The sequence below is a fragment of the Macaca mulatta genome, chromosome 12 (assembly GCF_049350105.2).
Source record: "Macaca mulatta isolate MMU2019108-1 chromosome 12, T2T-MMU8v2.0, whole genome shotgun sequence".
Taxonomy (NCBI): Eukaryota; Metazoa; Chordata; class Mammalia; order Primates; family Cercopithecidae; genus Macaca; species Macaca mulatta.
In genome coordinates this window covers 87,939,407-87,965,327 of record NC_133417.1, presented here as the reverse complement: position 1 = coordinate 87,965,327, position 25,921 = coordinate 87,939,407, and the positions used below count along the sequence as shown (strand labels likewise).

Below are 25,921 nucleotides of genomic sequence, written 5' to 3'. Positions count from 1 at the left end.
TATGCATTACACAAACATTTATTTTTTGCCTTCCACATGCCAGGACCTATTGCCTCTCCTCCGGATGGGTGCTCCTCGCCGACAAAGTCTAGATTGTGGTTATCTCAAGAACTTGAGTTACGCTCACTTCCGACCTCCTCTCTCACAAACTGGCTCCAGGCGAGGAGACTGAGGATGGGCTGGGGAGGCTGGCAGAGGCGATCCCCGCCTCGCGGAGCACATCTGCTGTGTTCTGCGGGGAGCGCCTGTCAAGCAGTGGGAGGAAAAAGCGCTTGGAGCCACCGGCCCACTCTTAAGCGTAACTCGCCTGGAAAACACCCCACCTCCCAGCAGAGTTTCTGCTGGTTTCTTTAGGAGGGTGGTGCGGAAAAGCAACTTTTGGGAACTTGAAGGAGAGGGGTGTGGGGCGAAGTGAAAAGAGCGCAGAACGCGACCCCACTCCGTCCCCGCTTGGGACTCCCATTCCGGCATCAGGCGTAGTGGGCGGGGTCCGGGCCAGGGCCAGGGCCAGAGCGGCGGCGGCGAGGCCAGGCCGAGGGCCCGCAGGCCGCTGTTCCCCGTCCGGCCTCGCGGGGGCGCCGGCGCTGCCGATCAGGTGACCGAGCGCCCGTCCGGGGCTGCGGGAAGCGGCCTCGTTCTCAGCCGCCGGAGACGCCGCCGCCGCCGCCGCCGCCACACCTAGTGGAGGAGCCGGGCAAGGCGGCTCGTTGGGGGCTGGGGCGGAGAGCGCCGGGGGTGGGGGCGGAAGGGCGGCGGGCGGAAGGGAGAAGGCTGCCGGGGCGCGGGCTGCTGCGGGAGAAGCGGCTCCGAGGCGTCCGCCGCGGCTCTCTCTGGTGCCGGCGCGGTATTGGGGCGCGAGGGCCATGGGCGCGCTCTCCTAAGGCGGAGGTCGCGGGCGGGAGGGGAGGAGGCCCGAGGGAGGCTGCTGCGGAGGCCGCGGGCCAGTGACTGGGCGCGAGGCGGCCGGCGGCGGCGGCGGCACCACCATGTCGCGCTCAGTGCTGCAGCCCAGTCAGCAGAAGCTGGCGGAGAAGCTCACCATCCTCAACGACCGGGGCGTCGGCATGCTCACCCGCCTCTACAACATCAAGAAGGTGCGCACGGGCCGGGGAGGCCGCGGCGGGGGCGGGCGGGCCCGGGAGGGATGAAGGGCACGGGAGGCCATGGGGTGGGGGCGGGGGGCGGCGGGCGGCTCCGGGTGCAGAAATCTCGGCCTCGCCGCCCCAGGCCCGGCCCGGGGTCGCCTGGATGCGCCGCGGCCTAATGCGGAGTCCCGGGCGCCTCTCCCGGTGGTTTGCCGGCCGGCCGAAGGCAGAGAAGCCATTTCCCGGCTCCCAGCGGCGGGATCCGGCGCTGGGCCCGGCATGGGGTGGGAGAGCCGCTGGGAGCCGGGAACTGTCCCCTCCTCGGCACCCCCGCCCCCAGGACGGGGCCCATAGGAAAGGGAGGATGGTGGGTGGGCGAAATTGTAGGTGGATAGGAAAACTTGAGCGTTCCATATTCTGGCGGAGATGGCAGCAGTGAACAGGCATTACTCCCGACATCCCCATTTTTTGGTGTGGGAATGTGGGTAGGGAAGGGCTGATTGGATGAATCCGGTATCCCCTCCACTTTGCCACTTTATTTCAGATTGCTAAATAAAAAGCCATTGAGAGTGTGTTGACGATTTGGTATTATTTCATTTTGAAGGTGGAGAGGAGGGGGAAGTGAGGGTGGAACCAGTTTTCTGAAATGCTTCTAGGCTGTGAGTCACTAGAACTGGAATAACAACCTTCTACTCTTTCCCCTGTACTCCTCCTCATGTTAGATTTTCCAATACAATTTCTTAAAGTTCGGTGTCTGTACAAAATAAAAACCGTAGAAATGTTGCAATTACTGCTGGTTTATAGCATAGTCTGATAATTTGAGCAACTATAGCTAATAAGCCCATGTAAAGGCTTTTACATGTCCTCAGTACAGTAAGGAGTGGAAGACCACTGGAAGTTTAGAAAAGTCCATGTAAGGATAGAACAGATGTTACATTCATTATCCTGGGACAAAACAACAAAATCTCTTTCCTCTTAAAGCAAGGTTGGTAAGTTTTAAACAATTTGATAAAGAGAAAAAGAGATATTTGGAAAGTTTAGATCCATTGAGTTTCCAATGTGTCTTTGATGTCATATCTTCATAACTATATTTGTTGGCTTTTTAATATGTCGTGAATGTTACCTTTTAATCATAGCCATAGATTGTAGGTTGAGAGGGCTTCTGGAGAAAGGTTTTTTTTTTTTTTTTGGAAATTCATATCCAAGGATTTGAGTGTGAAATTGATTTATTTTTACAATTTGATGTAGACACTAATTCTAAAGAGTGTCCTGGTTTAATGATGATAAATTTTGGGTAAGGACAAAATCTGGTTGCTCACCTGATTGCAAGGATTGATTACTCTAAACCCAGTGCTATCTGGAGAGTAACTGCAACATGCTTATTCAGTTTGTTACTTTTTATGTGGCAGGAGCTCAGTGTCATGACAAAGAAGCCCCTCTGCATTTACAAAGGAGCCTAGGTTATACATTTATATAGGTTAGGAATAATTCAGTTTTAAATAGTATTACTTAGAGGTTGCATTGACCTGAACTGTTTGGGGAGATTATGCTGCTTAGAAAACTTGGAAATTGATTTCTATATGAATTTTGTCGAAAAAACGAGCAAGTCAAACATTATGAAAGTTACTAGACCTGTGGTATTGTGGTTTAGAGGAAATGGTTATGATGGTTTCTAAAAGAGGAAGTGAGAGTAACATCAAAAGTGATTTGGGTATTTGAGCAAAATACCTTTTCTAAGCATTCATTAAACATTTTTATAGGATAAATGCAATCAAGCTTTAATATCCCACCTTCATAAATAAGATTAAATGAAATTCTAGGCATTTGAACTCTTGTAATTCCAGTTCATTGCCTTTTCTCAAAAGCACTGTTTTTTCACTTCCTGTTTTGAGAAGCTTCAGGCTCTTGTATTATTGAACTTGTGAAAGTTAAAATGAGTTGAATGTGATCATTATTATATCCATGTCAAATATTTTGATTTATTGAAACGTTATATTTTAGCACTTACCTTATATTTTTGGTTTCTTAAGAAATACATTGCCTACCTTGCTTGAGAATTTTCTCTGGGCAGGGACAGCGTAATTTTTGAAATACTAGAGTATTTAGGGCCTTATCTGATACTGGAGGCCTTCAGTTAGGCCAGGTTGAAATGAATGAATTATTTCCCTCCTCTCTCTCGAAACCTGTGTGCTCTAGTTTTAATAATAATAGCTTTGGGTTTGCTCCCTTTGTGTAATTTTGCATGTAAATGAATCAGATAAGATTTTGGATCTTTCAGCCTATAGAATTGTCTGTGAGTCTGGCATATCTTCCCAGCTGGCTAGGGATTGAAACATTTGTTCAAATATCTTGCCAAAGAAGTGAGTAAGATCTGTTCACCATGTGTTTATTAGGTTCATGCTGTCTACATTCTTACTGCATTATAAACCACATAATCTTTTCACTCTCAACCTCCTTTAGTCCTAAAAAAAAAAAAAAAAAAAAAAACTTCCACCTCATAATACATGTTTGCCAATCAATTATCACATTTTCGTTAATGCATGTGATTGTCTACCAGATCTTTTTACTCTATTTCAATTGGAAGTATACCGTGGAAATGTTTTAATGAACGTATACAGTGAAAAAGAGTTAAGTAAAATAACTTACTATTTTCAATAATATGCTTTGATGCTTACTAGGGGAGTTGGAGCTTGATTACTGAAGAATGGTTTTTTAAAATTTCATCAGTCAAAAATTTTGAGAGCTTAATATTTACAATTTATGGGAATTTTAGGGAACTTGTAGTTTGATGGAGGATGTAAGAACACATAAAAGCGAATTTTAGGGAAAAGTCTTGAAGGTGATTGGTAGCTTTACATTTAAATTAACTTGTTGCTTAATTCCTTTTTTTTTTTTTTTTTTTAAATATATGGCTTCCCTTTTTCAGACCTAATAATGTCCCTCACTTATGTAGAGACTTGTAACATTTTTAAAGGTTCTAGCATGGCAGGTTGTGTAGTGGTGGGATTAAGAGCACTGGGCCAGAAGATGAGAGACTTGCATTCCAATCTTCTTTCTGTCACTGACAGTTCTCTAACTTTGGTTAGTAATTTGACTTTCTTGAGCTTCACTTTTCCTCATCTGTAACATGGGGAAAATTAATTGTAAAAGGAACACTAAAGTCTATTCCAGCTCTGTCTTTATGAGTTTATGGTGAAGTAGTAGAGTAGAAATTATGGTTCATTTTAAACAGTAACTGAACTCAGTTTAGTTTTCTGTAATATAGGGAGCATAATGTCTGCCCTACCTACTTCACAGAATTGCTTCTGAAGATAGAGGATGATAATATGTGAAAATGGTATTTAGGAATCTGAGCATCTTTTTTGGGCAACATTTGTTTTTCCGAAATTATATAGCTGTTTAACAAAACTGCCAAATACCAAATACCCAAAGAAAACATTTTGCTCGGTTAAATTTTTGTGTGTGTGGTTTACTCATTCTTTTTTTCCTTTTCCTTTCTTTTCCTCCACCATTACCAACATGAGATTGATCTCTGTATTAAGAACATCTCAGTTAATAACTTGTGTCTTTTCCTTCTGTTAAATTATTGCCTGGACTGTAAAGGACAGAAAAGGAGGAAGAAAAAAAAAAAAAAACATACAACTCTTACAAACTTTTTAAAATGGAATATTGTGGTGGTTTAAATGCAGTTTTACTTCTTTAAAAACATTGGAGGAATATTTTTCTTTTTTTCCCCTATCCTTTTCTGATTTTGGATAAATTTATTTTCTAAGGAAAAATTTAACAGGAGTGGCATTGTAAAATTGAAGGTCTTTAGCTGGTATCTGCTTATTTAGTGGGGGAAGAAAAAATGTGAAGGGAGCAGTGCAGGGTAAAGGGAGGGGAACTGGTTTTAGTCTTACCTTTCAGCATTGTATTTGTTTCCACTTATGGCATTATTTTCTCTTTTAGTCAATCAGATGCAGAAGCATGTTCCAAAGATGCTTAGGAAAAATAACTGTTTTTAATTTTTAAGTAGCAGTGATAAATAATCCATCTTTTGTTTCCTTTATGGAATTGTTAAGTAGCTTTAAAATTCTTTAATGATTACCAGAGGCATATATGTTTATTGTCAAAAACTCAAACATAACATAAATGAGTGACTTCAAAAATTCACTGTCTGCCCATCTTTATGACTTTATAAGCTATTGAATTGTTAGTTTGTAAGTAGGGTTGTATATATGCCGGTTTCAAATGATTCTCCTATTTTAAGTAGAAGAACCTATACTGGAAAATACTTCGTTGTTGCATAGTTGATTATTTTAGGTAGTAATAAAATTGCATCTGTAAAACTGTTTTGTAAGCCATCATATGAGCTATTCTTTCAGTTACTCTCAAATATTGAGGTTTTCCCTTTTATGAGGTTTTCCCTTTTATTTATTCATTTACACTTCATTTATTGAATGTGTTCCCTGGCATGGGGGAAATAGAGGTAAATTAAGATGAAGTCTCTACTGCCAAGAAATTAGTATCTTAGTGGGGAGAGAGATGTATAGATATTTAACTAAAATGCAGTGGGTAAGTAGGATTGTGGGAGTGTTGAGAAGGGAGTTAAAGATTACAATCTGAGAGAGATGGTAAAGAGGAGAGTGACATTTGTACTTGGTTTTGAAGTATGACTAGAAACTTCAGGCAGGCATTGACAGAGACTAACTAGTTACTATTTCCGATTGCAGAGTTTTTATTCAGTAGAATATACAGAGGGTCCCCAACTTGTGATGGTTTGACTTAACGATTTGTTGACTTCTTGTTGGCACAAAAGCTATGGCATGCAGTAGGAAGTGGTATGATACTTTCTTGTGATCTGATACTCTGCAGTGTACTGTATTACCAGATGATTTACTCAACTGTAGTCTAATGTAAGTGTTTAAAGTAGGCTAGGCTAAACTATGAGTAGGTAGGTTAGGTGTGTTAAATGCATTTTCTTCTCTTTTTTTGGAGACAAGGTCTAGTTCTGTCATACAAGCTGGAGTACAGTGGCAGGATCTCAGCTCACTGCAGCCTCTGCCTCCTGGATCAGGCAATCCTCCCACGTCAGCCTTCCAAATAGCTGGGACTATAGGCACATGCCACCATGCCTGGCTAATTTTTGTATTTTTTTTGGTAGAGTTGGGGTTTCACCGTGTTGCCGAGGCTAGTCTCTATCTCCTGGGGTCAAGTGATCCACTCGCTTCAGCCTCCCAAAGTACTCTTTGGGAGTACTTTCCTGGCTGATTTATGATATTTTCAATTAAAGATAGGTTTATTGGAATGTAACCCTATTGTTAAGTTGAGGAGCATCTGTGTAAAGATAACAAAATACAGTCATACTGCATAATGATATTTCACATAACACCTAAATGGTGGACTGCATATACACAGTAGTCCCATAATACTGTGTTCTTACTGTATTTTTCCTATGTTTAGATACATTTAGATACAGAAATACATACATTATGTTACAATTGCCTACAGTATTCTCATTGTACAGGTTTGTAGCATGAAAACAGTAGGCTATATCCCATGTACCCTGGGTGTATAGTAGGCTATATACCATCTAGGTTTATGTAAGTACACTCTGATGACAGAATCTTCTGATGACATTAAGCAATGCATGACTGTGTAAGAGTATAAAATAGTAATGCTCTTCTTGCCAGCATATAACCTCTAAACTTCACTTATTTTCTAAACATTTTCCTTACTTGCAGAATATTCTGTGAGTTGAGAGAGCTAGATTCTAGATAATGCTCTGATACTTTTTTTTAGTTTGAACAAATTATTTAACCTTTCTGGGCTGTAGTTTACTTACAGAGTGAGGAGATCAGTGGTTCTTAGCCAGGGATACATAATAGAATCATCTTGGAAGGTTTTTACAAATTCCATACATCTAGATCCTGACCCAGACTTACTTGAACAGAAAAAAATCCCGGAAATAGTTCCGGTGTTAACTACTGAAATAAGTGAAATGTAAGTTTTTAAATACCTGTAATTTCTTTTCCTGCTAATTATTAACTGTAGTGATTTAATTTAGTTGTCTGAGTTATAACTAAATTTCTGGAAGGCTGCACATTGGCTCTCTACTAGCAAAACCAGCTCCATGGTACTTATTTGCTCTCAGCTTCTGTTATGCTTCAAGCTGTATTTTTTGGCTTTCTAAGCCATGCTCGTCTTACTGATTCTAATTCTTGTAATCTTAAATAGCTGTTCCAGTTATCTGATGTTTTTGGAATGCACTTTTATTAACCTCATAGGTTAAGAGGAGAATGAAATGAGTTGATCCATAGGAAGTATTAGTACAGTGCCTTGTAACAAGGGTAAGAGCTCAATAAATGGTGGCTGTTGTTACTAGTTCTATTTCTGGGGCTTAGAACATAGTGTACACTTAATAAATGTTCATTCCCCCCCACCCCCAGATTGAATTAAGCTCAACACTACCTTTTAGGAAACATTCCTAACTATTCTATTTTACTGCCTGATATAGTTTGATCTCTACTTACTGCTAAGACAAAATAACTATTTGTATTTCAGAAGTATGTGTTCCACAGCAGTCCTTTAAATAACAATTTCTTTTTAACAGCAAAGGTGTGACAATATATATACTTTAAAAAACTGCAGAAATACCTTTGCTTCATAAACTGAGATGATCCTGTATATTGGAAGCTAAAAACTGTTTAAAGGCAACAGTGACATATATATCTTCTTGTAAATGGAATGGTAATTAATAACTCATTTGAATCACTAAATTTTTTTCTTTTTTTTGAGTCACTAAAATTTTTAAAAAAGAATTTTGAAGTGTATACTGGGTTGAAGTTTTCAAGTTCATGACTTTCTCAGAACTTGTGTCTAAAGGACAGTAACTGTGATTTCTGTATTTTTAGATCTTTATTATTGACTCCAATTAGGAGATAGTTATTGATAAATTACATTAATTTGAAAGCATTTCCAATAATTTCAGTATACTTTGTTATCAAGCCTCTTAATCCAAGTTATTAGCAGTAGATTGCTCTCTTTTCTTTTGACCTAGCTAAGATAGAGGGAAAGTGCTAACTTAAAGCAGATCGGTTGGCCAAAATATACATCATAACACAGGAGGAAAAAAATAATCAGAAAACTAACTACTGATGAATTTGAGTCTTATTTTGCTCTTGATAGGTTTTCCAGTACTTATGTACAATTTTCATACTGTAATATTTTCCTTATTAAAAAATTGGAACATAAAATAATGATAGGTATATATTACTTTTACATTCTGTAATTTCAGGTAATGTCTACTCTTCCTCTAGGTATTTTAATTTCAATTTGTTGAAAACTCAGGGAAGAATCTTTGTCCCTTTATTCCTTCAATTTTGCAAAATATGTGGTGTTTCTTAGTTATTAAGTCAAAGTTAAATTCCTCTTTCTAGTATAAATTGGCCACATTTTGTGTTTTCCTCATCATCCTTGACATTATTCAGATGGAGCTGGCTTCTGTGCCCTCACAAATAGCATTCTCACTCTGACCCCTGAGATATTGTTCATATTTTTTCAGTTAATTTGTTGTACTAGAAAATCATTTTTTTCTTCCATATTTTGGCATTTTTTCCAGAATTTTACTAGAAAATAATTGTTCTTCCATATTTTGGCAAAGAAATGTGTTTTATTCCTGAGTTAGAATAGGAATTAAAAAATAAAACTGAAGCTAGGCACAGTAATAGTGCATGCTTGTAATCCCAGGTACTTAGGAGGCTGAGGCAGAAGGATCTCTTGAGACCATGAGTTCAAGTCCAGCCTGGGCAATATAGCAAGATGCTGTCTCGGAAAAGTAAAACGGATTGAACTGATCAGATTTTTACTGTGATAGCAACTGCTTCCTGAGGTTAGCAGCTGAAGTTTTGAATAAGTGGAGCATGTTTTTAAACATTATTTTTGGGAGGGGACATATATTTTTAGATAAGCTTTTCTAGTGTTTTGGAATCAGGTACGAATTTCTCTGTAGGTCCTGTCAGTAGTTGTGAAATCTTGATCAAGTTACTTAATTTTTCAGAAGCTCCTTTCCTTTCTGTTGAGTAATAGTTTAGATAATTTCTAAAGTACAAGTGTTTTGCACAGTAAATGTTCTTTTTACTTCCAACACCTTTATCTTGATTATTTTGTTGTTGTTTTTCCTTCTCTTTCTCTCTCTCTCTCTCTCTCTCTCTTTTTTTTTTTTTCCTCGAGTCAGGGTCTCACTCTTGCCCAGGCTGGAGTTTGCAGTGGTTGTGAAGAGGGCTCACTATAGACTCAACCTCCCTGGCTCAAGCAGTCCTTCCATCTTAGTCTCCCCAGTCATTGGAACCACAGACATTTACCACCACGTTTGGCTAATTTTTAAATATTTTGTAGAGACAGGGTCTCAAACTTGTGGGCTCCAGCAATTCTCCCACCTTGGCCTCCCCAAGTGCTGGGATTGCAGGTGTGAGCTACTGAGCAGTCTGTTTTTTTGTGTCTTGATTGTTGCTTAATCTCTTATGAATAGATAGAGGAATTTTAAAAATCTCTCTCAATATTTTTTTGTCATCATGGTAAGTTCTTGGAAAAACAGTAACATTAACCACGTAAAGTTAAGCTGTGGTATGTAATCTTATGCTGTAACAGCTTGAGGAAAGGCCTCAGTACGGGGGTTTGTGGTAGAGTGGCAGAAAGATTTGTTTTAAAGTCATATTTTAAAATGGCATAGAGTCTAGGCTTGATGTTTCTAATCAAAGATGTTTGTTTTGTGGCCCAGATAATATATTGTATAGTTTTCTGAAACATCCTTGTCCTTTATTTTTACTAATAACATCAGATTTATGTTTTAAAAGGAACTTAGAGATACTGAATTGACTACTGACCTATAATTTTTTTTTTGTTTTTGAGATACAGTTTCACTCTTGTTGCCCAGGCTGGAGTGCAGTGGCGCGATCTTGGCTCACTGAAACCTCCGCCTTCTGGGTTCAAGCGATTCTGCCCTCAGCCTCCCGAGTAGCTGGGATTGCAGGTGCCAGACCATGCCTGGCTTTTTTTTTTTTTTGTATTTTTAATAGACGGGGTTTCACCATGTTGGCTAGGCTGGTCTCGAACTCCTGACCTCGTGATCTGCCCGCCTTGGCCTCCCAAAGTGCTGGGATTACAGGCATGAGCCACTGAGCCCAGCCTAGAGTTGTTTTTATGGAAAATCTTGTTTCCGTAATTGAGAACTCACTATGTATATACATGTATATAAAGAAGTTTTATTTAAAAAATTATTTAGAACTTATTTATTAACTACATGTGTGCCAGGTACCAAAATAAACAGTTTATGTGTATCTTATCTTTTAAATATCTTAACAGTGTACCTATGCAGTAGGTAGTAATAATATCCTCAATTTATAGGTTAGTTAACTGAGGCTGAGAGGTTAGGCAACTTGCCTAAGGTCATATAGGCTATTATTCACTGGACCCAAGAGACAAGACTTTTAATTATTATGTTTAAGTGTATCCTTTAACATTACTATAATTTTATCTGCCACATTAAATAGTCCTAACTTTTAAAAGATTATAATTAGAATATTCATGGAGAATAAAGTTCCAATTCTGAGAACTGGAAATTTAACTATATAAATACTTACATTTATTTTAGATCTTCTGAAATTTGAAATTATAGTATTTTATGTTTTATGAAAATATGCTGACTCAAGATAAAGTAAAACAGGGTACTTGGGGAAGTTTTCATTTTTCAATTCTGTACTTTATACATAGTTTTCTTTCTGTGTAGTGAAATACCTCTTTTAATCAATTCTCTGAAAAAGTTTTTTATGGTAGGGCTATAAAATTCAGGGATTCAGACATCATTTTACATTGTATTCACCTTTCCTTTTTTTCTATTTTTGGGAGTATGGGGGAATAGAAATGCTCAGATGTTTAATTGAATTGGTAATATGTTAAATCTTTTGATTAAGTCTTTGTGGTAAGCCTTTCTGAAATATATTAGTCTAAAATGTTTTGATAACTAAATATAATAGCGTATTTAGTTTTTAAAAATTTGGTAGTTCAAAAGGCGATGACTTTGAGTTAAGGATTAATTTTGTGTAATGTTGTAGATGTAATAGGAAGATACATGGTTTCAAGTATACCAATAGCAGGCTGTTTTCTGAAACTGCAAGTTGTGATTTTTTTGTCCTCAAAATGAAAGTTTTTTGAGTTTGGGTGGGGAATAAGATGAATTTTTATAAACTATAACTTCTGGTTAGTTGGAATTTTGCTATACTGTTTTAGTATAGTAGGAAACCTTAAAATTTTTTTAAAATATTTTTTTGTAGAGATAGGATCTTGCTGTGTTGCCCAGGCTTGTCTCTAGTTTCTGTCCTCAAGTGATCCTCCCACCTGAGCCTCCCAAAGTGCCAGGATTACAGTTGTGGGCCACCATGCCCAATCAGCCTTCTTACCTGAATTATTTGTTATGGTTCTTTGCCAGGATATATTTCTTCTAGCTGATAACTTTTAGTCATGTCAGTTTATTTTTTTCATATACTTCTTTTTTTGCCTAAGTATTCCCCATACAAGTGTCTCTCTTGTTATTAAGCAAATACATCAAGTAAGTGGATTTTAGAAAAAGATAAGATGGGGCCCAGTACTTCTGTATCTATTAACCTCTTATTTTTTATTGGCATATTTTGGGTGCTCTTGGTATGCCAAATACTCTTATAAAGTCTGCAGATACACTTTCATGTGAACATAAAAACTTCTTAGCATAGGTTGTAATTATTATGCGTTTAACAGATGAAGAAACTGAGGCACAGATAGGGAGTATCACTTGCTCATGGGTACAGAGCTGTTAAGTGATGGAGCCAAGATTTTGAACATGGACAGCCTGTCTTGAAACTCAGGTTCTTAACAATTAGGTTAAACTCTGTACAGTTACAACAAATGTAGACTTTAGACTGTGTTTAGGCTATATTTAGATGTTTAGGCTTGAATTGAATAAAGGAAATATTTGATTGAGAGAGAGAATTGTGTTTAATAGTTGCATGAGAAAGTTAACACTAACTTGCTAGTTCTATATATATTATGATATAAAAACTGTTACTACTATGATTACTATTCATATTAGACTTGGATAATTATTATCATCATTATAGCTATTATTAAAAAGCAGCTAGCATTTTTAGAGCACTTATGTGCTTATCATTTTGCTAAATGCTTTACATGGATTCTTTATCTCCTAGTCCTTGTAATAACCCTGTGAGGTAAGTACTAATTTCCCCATTTTACAGGCGAAGAAACATAGATTAGGAGATATTTTGTAATATATTCTAGGTCCCATGGCTAGTAAGCCATGAAAATTGAAACTCAGCCAGTTTTATTCCAGAATATTTGTTTTTAACCTTTGAGGCATACTGCCTCCCAATTAAGTATGTTAGATAATGTCTACTGAGCAGTGTGGAAAAGGTAAAAGGTAAATCAATTCCAGGGAAAGCAGATTATATGGTCCTTTATTTATTTATTTTTTATTATTTTTTTAGTTTTAAGAGACAGAGCTTCACTCTGTGGCCCAGGCTGCGGTACAGTGGTGTGATTATAGCTCTGTAGCCTTGAACTCCTGAGCTCAAGTGATCTTCCTCCCTCAGCTTCCCAAGTAGCTAGGAGTATAGTTGTGCACCACCATGCCCTTATAATTTTTTTTTTTCTCTTAAAGCCCTGAGCTTACTTCTCTACAACCTCATTTAAAACATTTTTTTTGTAGAGACAGGGTCATGCTATGTTGCCCAGACTAGTCTCCAACTTCTGGCTTAAGCCCCTTAGCCCCTAGTGCTGTAATTATAGGTGTGAGCCACTGGACTCGGACAAAATAAAATTCTGTTCTTTTTGTTTTCAGTGTAAGAAGGAAGAGCTGCTCATTTATATATGTATATGTGTGTATACACACACACGCACACACACGCTTGTTTGGTTATCAACCAAAGAAGTTGTTTATATGTTTACATTCTTAAACAGTAAAATTTGTGATTGTGGGAAATGGATATGGTGATCTGTCATTTTCATTGTATGTGGTAGTCCCTAATAGAGGAATGGATAGCTAAATTTTTCCATAGTTAGAATATGAAAGATAATACTTATGAAAAAACTGTACATAATTTGGAATCACTTTAGGATTTTGCACTACCTCAAGCATGTTTATGATACTTGATTTTTATTATGCGATTGATGTAAGGCAATGCTAATCTATAGCTATTTGTGTTTGGGCAAACTTTTAGTTATATGGTTATTATTCTTAGCTATTATATAATATTTGGGGGGAAGAATATAAATTGGAAGATTTTAAGAATATTTTAAAGAAATGATAGTCTACTCAGGGAAAGTTGGATATATTTTAATATTTATGATGTTGAAATGGAATATACATAGTAGTAATGTCAATCTGGTTAAAGATTATGAAGTTTACATTTCTTAAGATTTTGTTTTATTTCATTATATTTGAGAATTAAGAGCTTTCTTACTGCATTCCTATTTCCATTTGGAAAATGTAGGAATGTTCACATTGATTTTTATACTTTGGCGTGGTAGGAAGTTAGGTGATGTTTGAAAAATAGTTTCAATTTGAGCTGAAATACAAAAGTCATCCAATAACGATTTATTTTTATTCTTGGCTACCGTTTCTTTTTAAGGTATGTAAAATTTCACTGATGGTTTTGCTCCTGTTTTTATAGCTGCATGTAGTCTTTATTTTCCTTCTTTCTAGTATTATTTTAAGTTGGTTTAGAAAGAGCACCAAGAAACTGACCTGATTGTACACGTACACAGTAGTATTTATATGAATAGTATAAACTCTATAAATTTATTTTATACTAAAACTCGCTACTTAGAATACCTTTAAAATTGTAGCACCATATAATTCTAATCTTGTTCTGTTTTTCATAGTCTGCAGTGCATAAGTTTTCTTCTGAAACGTGTATCATAGTTTGACAATCATTGTTTACACGTAATTTTCTCTCTTTTTATTACAATGCTTCCCCAGCAAGGACAAGTTTGGAAGGTTTGCAAAGCTTTTCACCTTCCCTCTGCCCGCTTGCCCGCTTTCAGATCAGTTTCATGTTTCATAACTTCTCTTTCTGCAATCCACAACATAGCCATAGTAAACAATGGAAAAATATAAAATTGCAGTAGTATATTTCCTCACACATAGCAGACAGATACAACTTTTCAAAGGACACATCCTTTTTAAAATGCAATAAAAAGAAGTTAAATAGAAATGTTATAATTTTAGTAATTCCCTAAGGAATAACATCTCACTAGGAAGCAGTTAATTAAATGTCACCTAATGAAACAAGAACAGTATTCAAGATTATATTCTGTATTGTAGTAGTTCAGGTAGAAAGTTCTTTCTAATAATAATACCTTACATTTGTATAGTGCCTTACGGTTTACTGCAGAGAATGCTGTACTGCTGATATGGTCAAAATGTAAACATATCCATTTGTTCTGTGCTTATGATATATAGAACAGATGTAGATTCATTGTTTGAAGTGCTCCTGGTATGATGGAAAACAATGTTGTAACTCAGATACTCAGAGGATCAGGCAACACACCTTAGCACTATAAAGACAATTTTAGCAGCTTCCAGTTCTTTTGAACTAGGGCTCTTGTATTAAAATGTTTCAAGTGAATGAGGAAAACATTTTGGAAAAGACATTTAAACATAAGCTTTTATTTTATAACACTTAGAAAGAAACATGTCTAGTACTCTACTGAATATTTAATTTTGTAATATTTTATTAGCTTCAGATGAATACAATCCTACCTCAAACCAAGAATTTTTTTTTCTTTTTCTTTTTTTTAGGTTTGAGCTTTTTCCTTCACTGCTGTTCTGCGCTAACTGCTTTGAAACTTTCCATGCATTTTTTTTCAGTAGAAGAACATCTCTGTACTGTCTCCCATTGCATATTTCAGCTGTGACAATCCCTGCACTTTGCCTATTCATTTTATCACCTGCTCACCAAAAACAATAAATATCTCTTTAATTTCTAATTGCAGATTTGCTATTTTTGATTTTAGAAGAAGGGTGCATTTCACTTTTTTTATTACTGTTGTTTTATAGGCATGTGGGGACCCCAAGGCAAAACCATCCTACCTTATTGACAAAAACCTGGAATCTGCTGTGAAATTCATAGTCAGAAAATTCCCTGCTGTAGAAACCCGCAACAACAATGTAAGTTATCTAAATTTTTCTATTACTTGATTTTAACCATCTTTTAGATAAACAGTGGTCAACACAGTGCTTATAGCAGCTCTTCTTTACCTAATTGTTAACATTTTGATATACAGATTATATACCTTAAGAGTTTTTTTTGAGACAATATTCTTGTGTCTGAGACCAGAAAAAATAACTCTTATCGACATTGCCACTTTATTACAGAAAAGATAAGATCTTAGATTCCTATATATTTATTCCCTTTCAAATTGCAACAAGAGTAAGGTAATAGATATGTATATATTCCAAATTCTTGTGTGACTACTTGGGATGTTTTTGTTTCTTATAGTCATAAACTTCCTGTTGAAGTTAGTAAATGTCTTCATAGAGCTTCTGTTGTTTTAAGTAATTAGCTGTGTTTAGTTTTAAAATGTATTTGTTTTTCTGGTATTTTTGTAATTGACAATGATTTCTAAAGATTAAATAGTATAAGAAAATGATTGTGTTAGGGTCTTTATTATCCTCATATTACTTTTCATGTGGGAAAGTTTTTCTTAGTATACTGAAGAATGGTCATATTCAGAGTCTTTCTGATATGTTTACATATCTTTATAATAATTTCTATGAATAACTACTTTTGGGAAATTAGTTATTTTTCGCCTCAGTGTGGTATTTTCATATAAATTTTGACTCAGAATCTTTCTGCCTGTCTTCTCTTTTTATTTTTTTTCTCTGATATTTTCTTGTTACTATCTTTGCTGCCTCTTTTGCTTTACGTACAAATTTAGTTTAGAAATTTCCTCTCACATATGATCTTCGATTTTGAGAAGCTCTGTTGAAAAGATATATTGTCAGCTGGTCCAAAAATAGTGAGTTATCTCAATTGATTGTTCCCCATCAGTTACAGATCCAGCTCCTTGTTCTACTCTTTGGCCCCTTCTCACTACTGCACTTGACTAGTTTAAAAATAAAAAGATACATTGTCACCTTTTTGTTTTCTCAAATCATGTATGTTCATTGAAGATTTGTATTTAGCCTTTGACACTACTTTTACTTAAAAACTCTTTCATGTAGAAAGAAAATGCTAGTAAGAACCAATAAAAAGAAGTCAGATAAAGTGCTTTTTAAGGCATTTAAAAAAAAATCAAGTCTGTTTTTGGGGAGTACAGGTTAGTAGAGGTTTCATAAAAGATTGTTTTTGTAGAGATGAGATCTCACTATGTTGTCCAGGCTGGTCTTGAACTTCTGGGCTCAAGGGATCCTCCTGCTTCGACCTCTTAAAGTGCTGGAATACAGGCATGAGCTGCTGTGCCCAGCCAGAAAGATTGTTTTATAATTATATCAATATATTAAAACATTATAATTAGTTCCTGATTACAAAATAGGTGATTCAAAACTTGCATTTCTTAACACTATTATTTGTGTGGAGAACTTTTTTTTAGTTACTGACATTAATTGGCTAACTCATCTGAGAGATTATGTACTCTAAAAGAGATTTTATTATGAAAATCTGTCTTATATTTATTTTATATACACTTCTTTTTCTTACAGCTCGTAAAATTTCTGACATGAGCTCTTCAGAGAATCGTTGAAGCTTAGTTTACATATGTGTTTGTGTGTAAACTTATATGTGAGAATGTGCATTGTTTCTTAATAGTAGCTCTTTCCTTAGAAAATTAGAAATATCTGGTGAAACAACAGTAAAATTGTCTGGTAAAAGACCAGTTAAGAGTCTGCTGTTCTTGATATACTGGGCAAACTGTTTATTATCATGCCTTTTTTTTTTTTTCTTTAATAGCTTTTCTTCTCTTTCTAACTGTTGCACAAAATCGATATTTTTAATAATAGTTTTATTGAGATATAATTCATATACCGTATAATTCACCCATTCAAAGTGTACAATTCAGTGTTTTTTAGTACATTCACAGAGTTGTGCATCCAATACCACAGTTAATTTTAGAACATTTTCATCACCACCCAAAGAAACTTCGTGTCCATTAGCAGTCACTCCTGATTTCCTGCCAACACCCCTGCCCTAAGGCAACCACTGATATACTTTCTTTCTGTCTCTGTGCCTGTTCTGAAGATTTCATCAGGAATAATATAATATGTGGTCTTCTGTGACTGGTTTTTGTCATTTAACATAATATTTTCAAGGTTTATCCAAGTTGTAGCATGTATCAGTACTTTTTTTGTTTTAAGAGACAGGATTTCACTCTGTCATCCAGGGTAGAATGCAGTGGTGGCCATCATAGCTTAACACTGAACTCCTAGACCAAAATGATCTTCTCCCCTTAGCCTCCTGAGTAACTAGGGCCACAGGTGCACACCACCATGCTCAGCTGTTTTTTAAACATTTAAAAAATTTTTTATCCAGATGTGGTCTGGCTATGTTGCCTAGGTGGGTCTCAGACTCCTGGGCTCAAGAAGTCCTCCCACTTTGACCTCCCAAAGCACTGAGATTACAACTGTGAGCTGCTGTGCCCAATCTTCATTTCTTTTTAATGCCAAATAATATTCCATTGTGTGGATATACCACATTTTATTAATTCATTCATGAGTTGATGGATGTTTGGATTGGTTCTACTTTTTTGCCTATTATGAATAATGTTGCTATAAACATGTGAAAATTTTTGTATGGATATGTTTTCATTTCTCTTGGCTTTATAAACCTATGAAAGAATTGCTGGGTGGTGTGGTAATTCTGTGCTTAACCTATAAAGTTGATTGTACAATGTTGTTGAATGTTATGACTTACTTGTAGTATTTACTTTGTTTTGTTTGCAAAGCCTGGGTTTTTTCATATTGCCTTTACAATTACTCTTTGTAATGCTACTCTGTTGTTTTTTTATCTGCTGAAGTACTATGTATTGGGTATATATAAAGTCTTGTGATCTCAGTTTTGATCTGGGTCTGCTAAAATTTTGGTGAGAAGTTCCTAGCCAGCTCGAATCAAGACATGAGAAGTGAGATTTCAGTTTTATTATTATTTTTTAACTTATTGAATTAGTTGATGGAGCTTAAAGACTGGAAAAGATAGTAGTGTCTAGGATTGATAGGAGGTTGCGGATTTCTGGCTACTAAGTGCACCGTAGAAGTGGTATTGATACCGCAGTCTTTTCTTTCTTCTTCTTGTGCTTTGGATTATTACATAAATAGGTGAAACAGAACATGCTTACTTTTTCTCAGGGACCTAGGTTAGTACTATTTCTACTCTGATTCAAGTCTTACAAGTAACGCATGTCCCCAATTTCAGAAAAGGTACTCAAAAAAACAGATTTCTGGTGAAAATACATTTTTTTTTTTTTTTTTTGAGACACGGTCCTGCTTTGTCACCCAAGCTGAAGTGCAGTGGAGCGATCTCAGCTCACTACAACCTTCCACCTCCTGGTCTCAAGCAATCCTTCTGCCTCAGCCTCCCAGGTAGTTGGAACTACAGGGGCACAACCACCGCACCTGGCTAACTTTTTGTATATTTTGTAGACATGGGGTCTTGCTGTGTTGCCCAGGCTGGTCTCAAACTTCTGGGCTCAAGTGATCCTCCTGGATTGGCCTCCCAAAGTGCTGGGATTACAGGCTTGAGCCAGCGCGCCCAGCCTCAATATATATATATATATATATATATATTTTGAAGTTTCTAAAATGAATTCTTGCAAGATTCTGCTCTTATCTTGCAGCCAAAAAAATCGTTTATTTTTTATTTTTCATTTTTTATTTATTTTTTTTAGTAACTGCCCTAATCTTCATACTTTTTAATCCCTTTAGAGTCCTTGAGCACATAGTTATTTGATATGCAACAAAGGAAGGCACTGCTGACAGGTAGCAGGATTGGTACAGACATGGCTTCTACAGTGATGATGTTGGACTCTGTTGAGTCATTTTTACTTTCTTGGTAAGGGCCCTTTGTGACCAGTTGTAACAAGTTTTGTATTTCTAATTCTGTATTTAGGGAAAATCTGGGACCAAGGAATGAGGTTTTTTCCTTGGGTCATGATGTTGAACTAAATGCCCCATATGCTTCAAAGCAAGCTGATTAAATGAATTTCAAAATGAATAAAAACCATACCAGTTTTATAATTATAGCAACCACTTATTATCTGAATATGTGCCAGGTTATGTGTATTAATAGAGTTCCTCATTTTATTTCAGATTAAGCAAAGTATTTTTGAGCTGAAAGATTATCTAATTTATCTATAATATAAATGCTTTCATTATTTTGAAAGTGTAACTCTCAAATAGAATTTGTTTCTCGTAGGTTTCTTAAGAGTATGTGGAGGAGAATCTCTTATTTTTCTGGATGAACAAAATAGTAGAAAGTCCTTTCTTATTTTATTAACACATAAAAATTATTTTGCCCAGGAAACCTAAAAGGCAATGTAAGCAAATGTTCAGGTGTATGTTAAAACTTTTCTAATTTTTTTTCCAATATTTTTTAAACTTTTTTTTTTGCCTCTTTTCCTATATTGCATTATACCTAAAAGGGTAGTTTGTGTTTTTTAAAACAGTAAAAATATTATCTGGAACAATAGTGTTATCATGGAATTAGCGTATTACACATTTTAATGTGAAATTTTGGATTTGATTTCCAAATCAATGAGGAAATGATAAAAATTACTATCCTATATATGTTGAATTAGATCTTGAAGTCTTTAAGAATAGGGACATTACTGGCGAGTAGAGTGTCACAAGAGTGATATAGGGATTCTAGACTAGGACACAGGCTGTTGTTGAAATAATTTGAAAATTATGTTTTCCTAAGTTAGAGGAATCTTTTATGTTATAGATATTTATCCCCTCTCCCAAAAAACATAGAATTATAAGATGTTAAGTAAAACATATTTTTTATTTAAGTGGCTTATAAAGTCACTCTAGGAAAGACAAAGTAACTCTAAGTGTAATAATCAGCAGTAAAATTGGTTCAGAGGCGTAGCAATAGAGCCTTTTAAAACTCTGTTTTATCCCTAGCGCCTGATACTTAAGAGGCACTCAATAAATGTCCCATTAGTGAATGGAACTATTTAATACACTCTAACATAGCCAGCTTTCACTTGTATTCAAACATTGCCTTAGACTTATGTCAGGACCTGAACTTATCGACACTTTTTAAAAGTTATTGAGTTAATTTTAGCTAAAAAAAGGTTGTACTTTTTAGTAGAACTATTCAAATACATCTCATTAATGGTATTATTGAAAGTAACCCAGAAATAGAGCAAGAGTCTCAGCTCCTAAAAACATAAATGTGTTTTAGGGGTGGGGTGGTGGAATTGGTGTAGGGAGGCCCTTGACACATGCACGCACTGTGGTTTGGTAAGGACTTAGAAAGAAACGGTAGGCATATTTAACTCCTTCCTAACTTGTCTTTAAGAGGGCATTCCTTGTTTTGTCGCGATTCCTATTAAGATAGTAACATACTGGTTAAGAGGATGGACTCTGGATTCAGTAAAGCAGAATTTGAGTTCTGGTCTTTCCACTTACTAGCTGGCTGATTTTGGGCAAATTATTTAACATCTTAAGGTATTGTTCTTTTTGTTTGTTTTTTGTTTTTTTTGTTTTGCTTTGTTTTGTTTTGAGACGGAGTCTCGCTCTGTTGTCCAGGCTGGAGTGCAATGACATGATCTTGGCTCACTGCAACCTCTGCCTCCTGGATTTGAGCGATTCTCCTGCCTCAACTTCCCGAGTAGCTGGGATTACAGGTGCCTACCACCATGCCTGGCTGATTTTCTGTTTTAGTAGAGACAGGTTTCACCGTGCTGGCCAGGCTGGTCTCAAACTCCTGACCTCAGGCAGTCCGTCTGCCTCAGCCTCCCAAAGTGTTGGGATTATAGGTATGAGCATGAGCCACCGCACCCAGCCAGGTATCATTGTTCTTATTTTCAAAATGGTGATAATACCAATCTCAAGGAGTAGTTCGTTGCTTCCTAAAGCACGTAGTACAGTGTGTGACAAATTGCTTTTGAAGAATGGAAGCTGTTAACATTTACCTCTTTGACTTTTTGGTCTAGTTTGCTGGCTTTTCTTCTGGGTACCCTTTAAATGTGGGTATTTCTAAGTGACTTCTCCCACCTGTGGTGTATGTGTATGAAAGCACTTACCGCTGTGGCTTCAACTAAGTACATATACGATCTCCTATATTCTGTGCTCTAGATCAGGGTCCCCAACCCCCAGGCCACAGACAGGTACCAGTCTATGGCCTGTTAGGAACCCGGCTGCCCAGCAGGAGATGAGTGGTGGGTGAGTACACTAAGCTTCATCTGTATTTACAGCCACTCTCCATCACTCACATTACTGCCTGAGCTGTTTCTCCTGTCATATTAGCAGTGGCATTAGATTCTCATAGGAGAGTGAACACTGTTGTGAACTGTGAACGCGAGGGATCTAGGTTGCAAGCTCCTTAGGAGATAATCTAATGCCTGATGATCTGTCACTGTCTCCCATCACCCCCAGATGGGACCATCAAGTTGCAGGAAAGCAAGCTTAGGGCTTCCACAGATTCTACATTATGGTGAGTTGTGTAATTTCATTATATATTATAATGTAATAATAGAAATAAAGTGCCCAATAAATGTAATGTGCTTTAGTCACCCCAAACCACCCCGCCACCCCTCCACCCCAGTACATGGAAAAATTGTCTTCCATGAAACTGGTCCCTGGTGCTAAAAAGGTTAGGGACTGCTGCTCTGGAACTGAATTCTGGCTACCCCTTTGGACAGCTCCACAAGCTAAACAGAAAACTTTTTATCCAATATGGAACATGTGATTATCCTACCTTTTTTTTCTCTTTTGTGTTTCCCCCCTTGAGCTGTCACCCTCCACTTGGTTATCTAAACTAGAACCTTCAGAATCCCTTTTGACTTGTAAAAAATATCAAACTTGTCATATATGGCTCGTCCGGGTTCCCCACTATAATGTCACTTGAATTTATCCCCTTCAGGTCTACATTTCCTGCTGGGACAAATGCCATGTTAATCCAAACATTGATTTTTATGCCGTCCAATCTCTCTTACTTTCACCTTCCCTTCTTCTCTCCCTCCAACCTCCACCAGGAGAAGCAGAACAAAACAAAAAATCACTTTCTCTGTGGTACCTGATGTCTGCATCTTCCTGGACCACACACTCGTCTTTGAATCCCTGTTGACTGGCATGTAGTAGGCCAACAAATAAGAGTTTGGTTTAGAAGGAATCATCTTACTGTAAAATAATATAACTGGGAGTTGTAACAACATACTTCATCATGAATAAATATATATACCCTAGTGGAAAATCAAAGGAATATTTGGTCCTGAGCAATTAAACATTGCCAGAATTTAAGCAGTTTTGATACAATGAGAATTAACTGAAATGTCAATGTTCTTTTAAAAAGGTATCATCAGTATTGAGTTGTTAATGACTCTTTGACATACAGAAGTCTTTAATTCTATCTTGACAAAACCATAAATAAAAGAACTCCTCAGGAGATGCAAGTAAGCCTTGCTTTGATATATTTGGAAAGTAATTGAAATAGGTCAAATAGTGGCAGGGAATTGCATCAGCACTGGTGACCTACCTAAAGTGATTTAAATTTTTTGCTTTTTATTTTTGCCTAAAGAACGTGAATACATGATAATAAATAGTCCAGAAGAATTTAGGATGAAAAGTGAATATCTCCTACTTTACTTTTTCCTACCCTAGTCGTATTCCTCAGAGGGAACTTCTATTTTTAGTTATTTCTACAGGTTACTGCTAGAACTATAACAAATATGCTTATTCCCTTATAACTTCAGTTACCAACTTTAGACAGTCTCTCTTCTATGCAACAAAAGATGAGGATTTAGCTTGCTCAGTTTACTTCCCCTTACTTCCCCCCTCAAGCCTTTTTCCCAGTGATTTTTGTTAGTATTTTTGGATCATTGATTACTTCCATTTTTAACTTCAATATAGTTTTTTTTTTTTTTTTTAATTTCCTCACCCTTGGTTATTTATCCATTTATCCTTTTATTTTCATGTCAAAATTGTTTATGCTTTTTTTTTGGTTTTGTAATTATACAGTGTTCTGATGCTATATTTATTATATGTTGGTTGAAAAAAAATGTATTAGTAAAGGCCTAAGTGCTTGGTTTGTGTTTCTTCATTCCGTTGTCACACTTTGGGCTGTAAGATGAATAATATATTTAGCATTAAAGAGAAAAGGAATCTCTCTTCCTAAATTCTATCATTTACTTAAAATTATTTTACAGTTTCATAGTTATACCATGACTTTCTGAAATTATAGTTATAAGCCTTTTTACTATCTTTAAATTTATTTGGCCTGATAATCATGTCATCTTTTTATAATTTTTTTTCCCCCTGGAACCTACTCTCCTCTAACTTTCTGTCTTCTAACATCAATCTAGATAGTTTATAAAAGCCTGCTGTGTAGCTTTCATTATGGGTTATATTTTTGTCTTCAATGTAATGATTTTACCTGCGGTTTTCCACTGAATTTTCATGAGTTTGAGAATCCCCTAAAAATGCATTTAGAATTTGTGTGTGTGTGAATGAATTTTTAAGCTTTTTTTTCATATTCTCAGGGGTGGTTCTTATGATCCCAAAATACATCTATTTTAAAACATCTCCTTTCTTATCCTTTTTATATAACTACCTGTGGTTTCAGAATATTATTTTGTGCATCTTATGTACTCTGTATTTTTGTCATACTAAACTATATTCATAACCTCTTCAACTGAAATGAGACTTTCTGCTTTCCTGGAAATGAGACTGCCAATAAGCATTACACTGGGGTTCCATAGCATAGCCTTCAAGTATATACCTTTCTGGCATCTCTAATCATTTTTCCATACTTTCAAATTTCCTGAAGTTATGTCTTGCCTCTAAGTGATAGTTTTTCAGCTTTCAGTCATTAGTCTGTTTGGCTGCAGTGGTGATTTTGATACCCTTCATGGTAGCAGAGGACATTATCACTACCTAATCACCTGTTGACCTTTAACTTTGGTTTCCTTGGTCATTTCTTTGGGGCCTTTAGCCACTTTTAACCTTGTGCCTTTAAAGTACCTTTAGCATGTTATCTTCTCATTGTTTCTTCATGGCAGATTCAGTACTACCTTTTGTCAGATCTAAAGTTAATTGCCAAGATCGAAAATAACACAATAAAAACTACAATGGAATAAATCATACATGTTGCAGAGTACTTACTTTCTTTTATTCTTCCTAGCACTCATCTTGGCTAAGAATATTTTCAATAGGTACATTAATGGTCCCTGGCCAAGAGTATGCAGGCTAGTATACTATGTTAATTCCAATTGTCTAGTGTAGGATAGAATGTAGAACCTAAGGAAAATATATTTGCTTGCTTTATTTTTTAAAGGAGTGTTGTATTTGGGAAAAGTATGTTTATACTTTCACTGAACAAATGGCCACGTTTCTTTTGCCTCTGGACTTTTGTTTGTGCAGTTTTTACTATCTGGAATAGTCTCTCTTTCCCATGTTCTTTCACTAGGCTAGCTTGTCTTTCAGGTCTGTGCTTAGATGTCACCATTCAGAGAAGCTTTCCCTGACCTTTCCAAATTAGTTTAAGTTCTGCCTATGTATGTTTCTATCACATTCTCTAGTGATTATTCATTTATTTATTTAAGTCCTTTATTGAGTGCCTTCTATAAGCCAAGTTGTGTTCTGGAAGAGAAGGATCCAGCAGTGAACAAACAGAAGTCTATCCTTATAGAGCTTACTATGTTGAACAGAAATAAATAATGAACGAATAAGAATATAATACCAGGTAAAGAGTTCTAGGAAGAGCAAAGCAGGGTAAATGCATAACACTAATGCCTGGCAGATGCTAATTTACTTAGGGTGACCAGGAAAGGCCTTACTGAGAAGAAAGCATTAGGGCAGAGATTTGAAGATACAAGGGAATGAGTTTAGCTAGGGGAGGAGTGTTCTGTGCTGAAGGAACCTCAGCTCCAAAGGCTCAGGTGGATACTTGCCTGGCATGTTCAGGAACAAGGAGGGCATTATGAGCAGAGTAGATGATTGAGGGGCACCGTAGTAGGACATGAAGTGCTAGTGGTTGTAATGAATAGGCAGGTCATATAGGGCTTTCTGGACCATAGTAAGGACCTTAGCTAATTACCTTGAGTGTGTTGAGATGCCATAGGAGGGCAGTAGTAGAGGAATGAAGTGATATGACTGTGATCACTATGGCTACTTGGTAGAGAATAGTCTGCAGGAGAGCAAAGGTAAAAATAGGGAGAATAGTTAGGAAATTTGCCATCATTGAGATGAGAGCTGATGGTGGCTTGGAATAGGGTGGTTGAGGTGAGAAGTGTTCAGATTCTGGATGTATTTTTGAAGATAGAACCTATAGTATTTGCTGAGGAATTGGGTGTTGGTTGTATGGACAGTGAGAAATAAGACTTTAAGGTTTTTGGCTTGAACAAATGTCAAGCTATAATAGGGTGAGAGAACAGGAGAAATAGGTTTGGGGTAGTGCGGTGGGAGTAGTACAGTGAATGCAGTGGGGAAAGTACCCAGTAGCTCAATATTAGACATGTTAAGTTTGAGAGGCTTACTGGAAATCTGAGTGGAGATATCAAATAGCCAATTGTTTATGTGAATCTAGATCTCAGGTTAGGTTTAAGCTGACTGTCAAGTTGAGGAAGATTATTGAGGGATTTGAGAGAGA

The 25,921-nt window shown here is 36.8% G+C and overlaps 1 protein-coding gene across 2 annotated transcripts in view; it reads left to right on the top strand.

Moving 5' to 3' along the window:
• The first annotated feature begins 593 nt into the window (after positions 1-593).
• Positions 594-25,921, top strand: part of NCKAP1 (NCK associated protein 1) — a 110,954-nt gene continuing 85,626 nt past the window's right edge. The window contains exons 1-2 of one of the 2 annotated variants that reach the window (XM_015110506.3): positions 594-1,094; positions 15,175-15,285. In XM_015110506.3, coding sequence (XP_014965992.1) covers positions 987-1,094; positions 15,175-15,285 — 219 coding nt within the window. In that variant the 5' untranslated portion in view covers positions 594-986. 2 annotated transcript variants of the gene reach the window in all.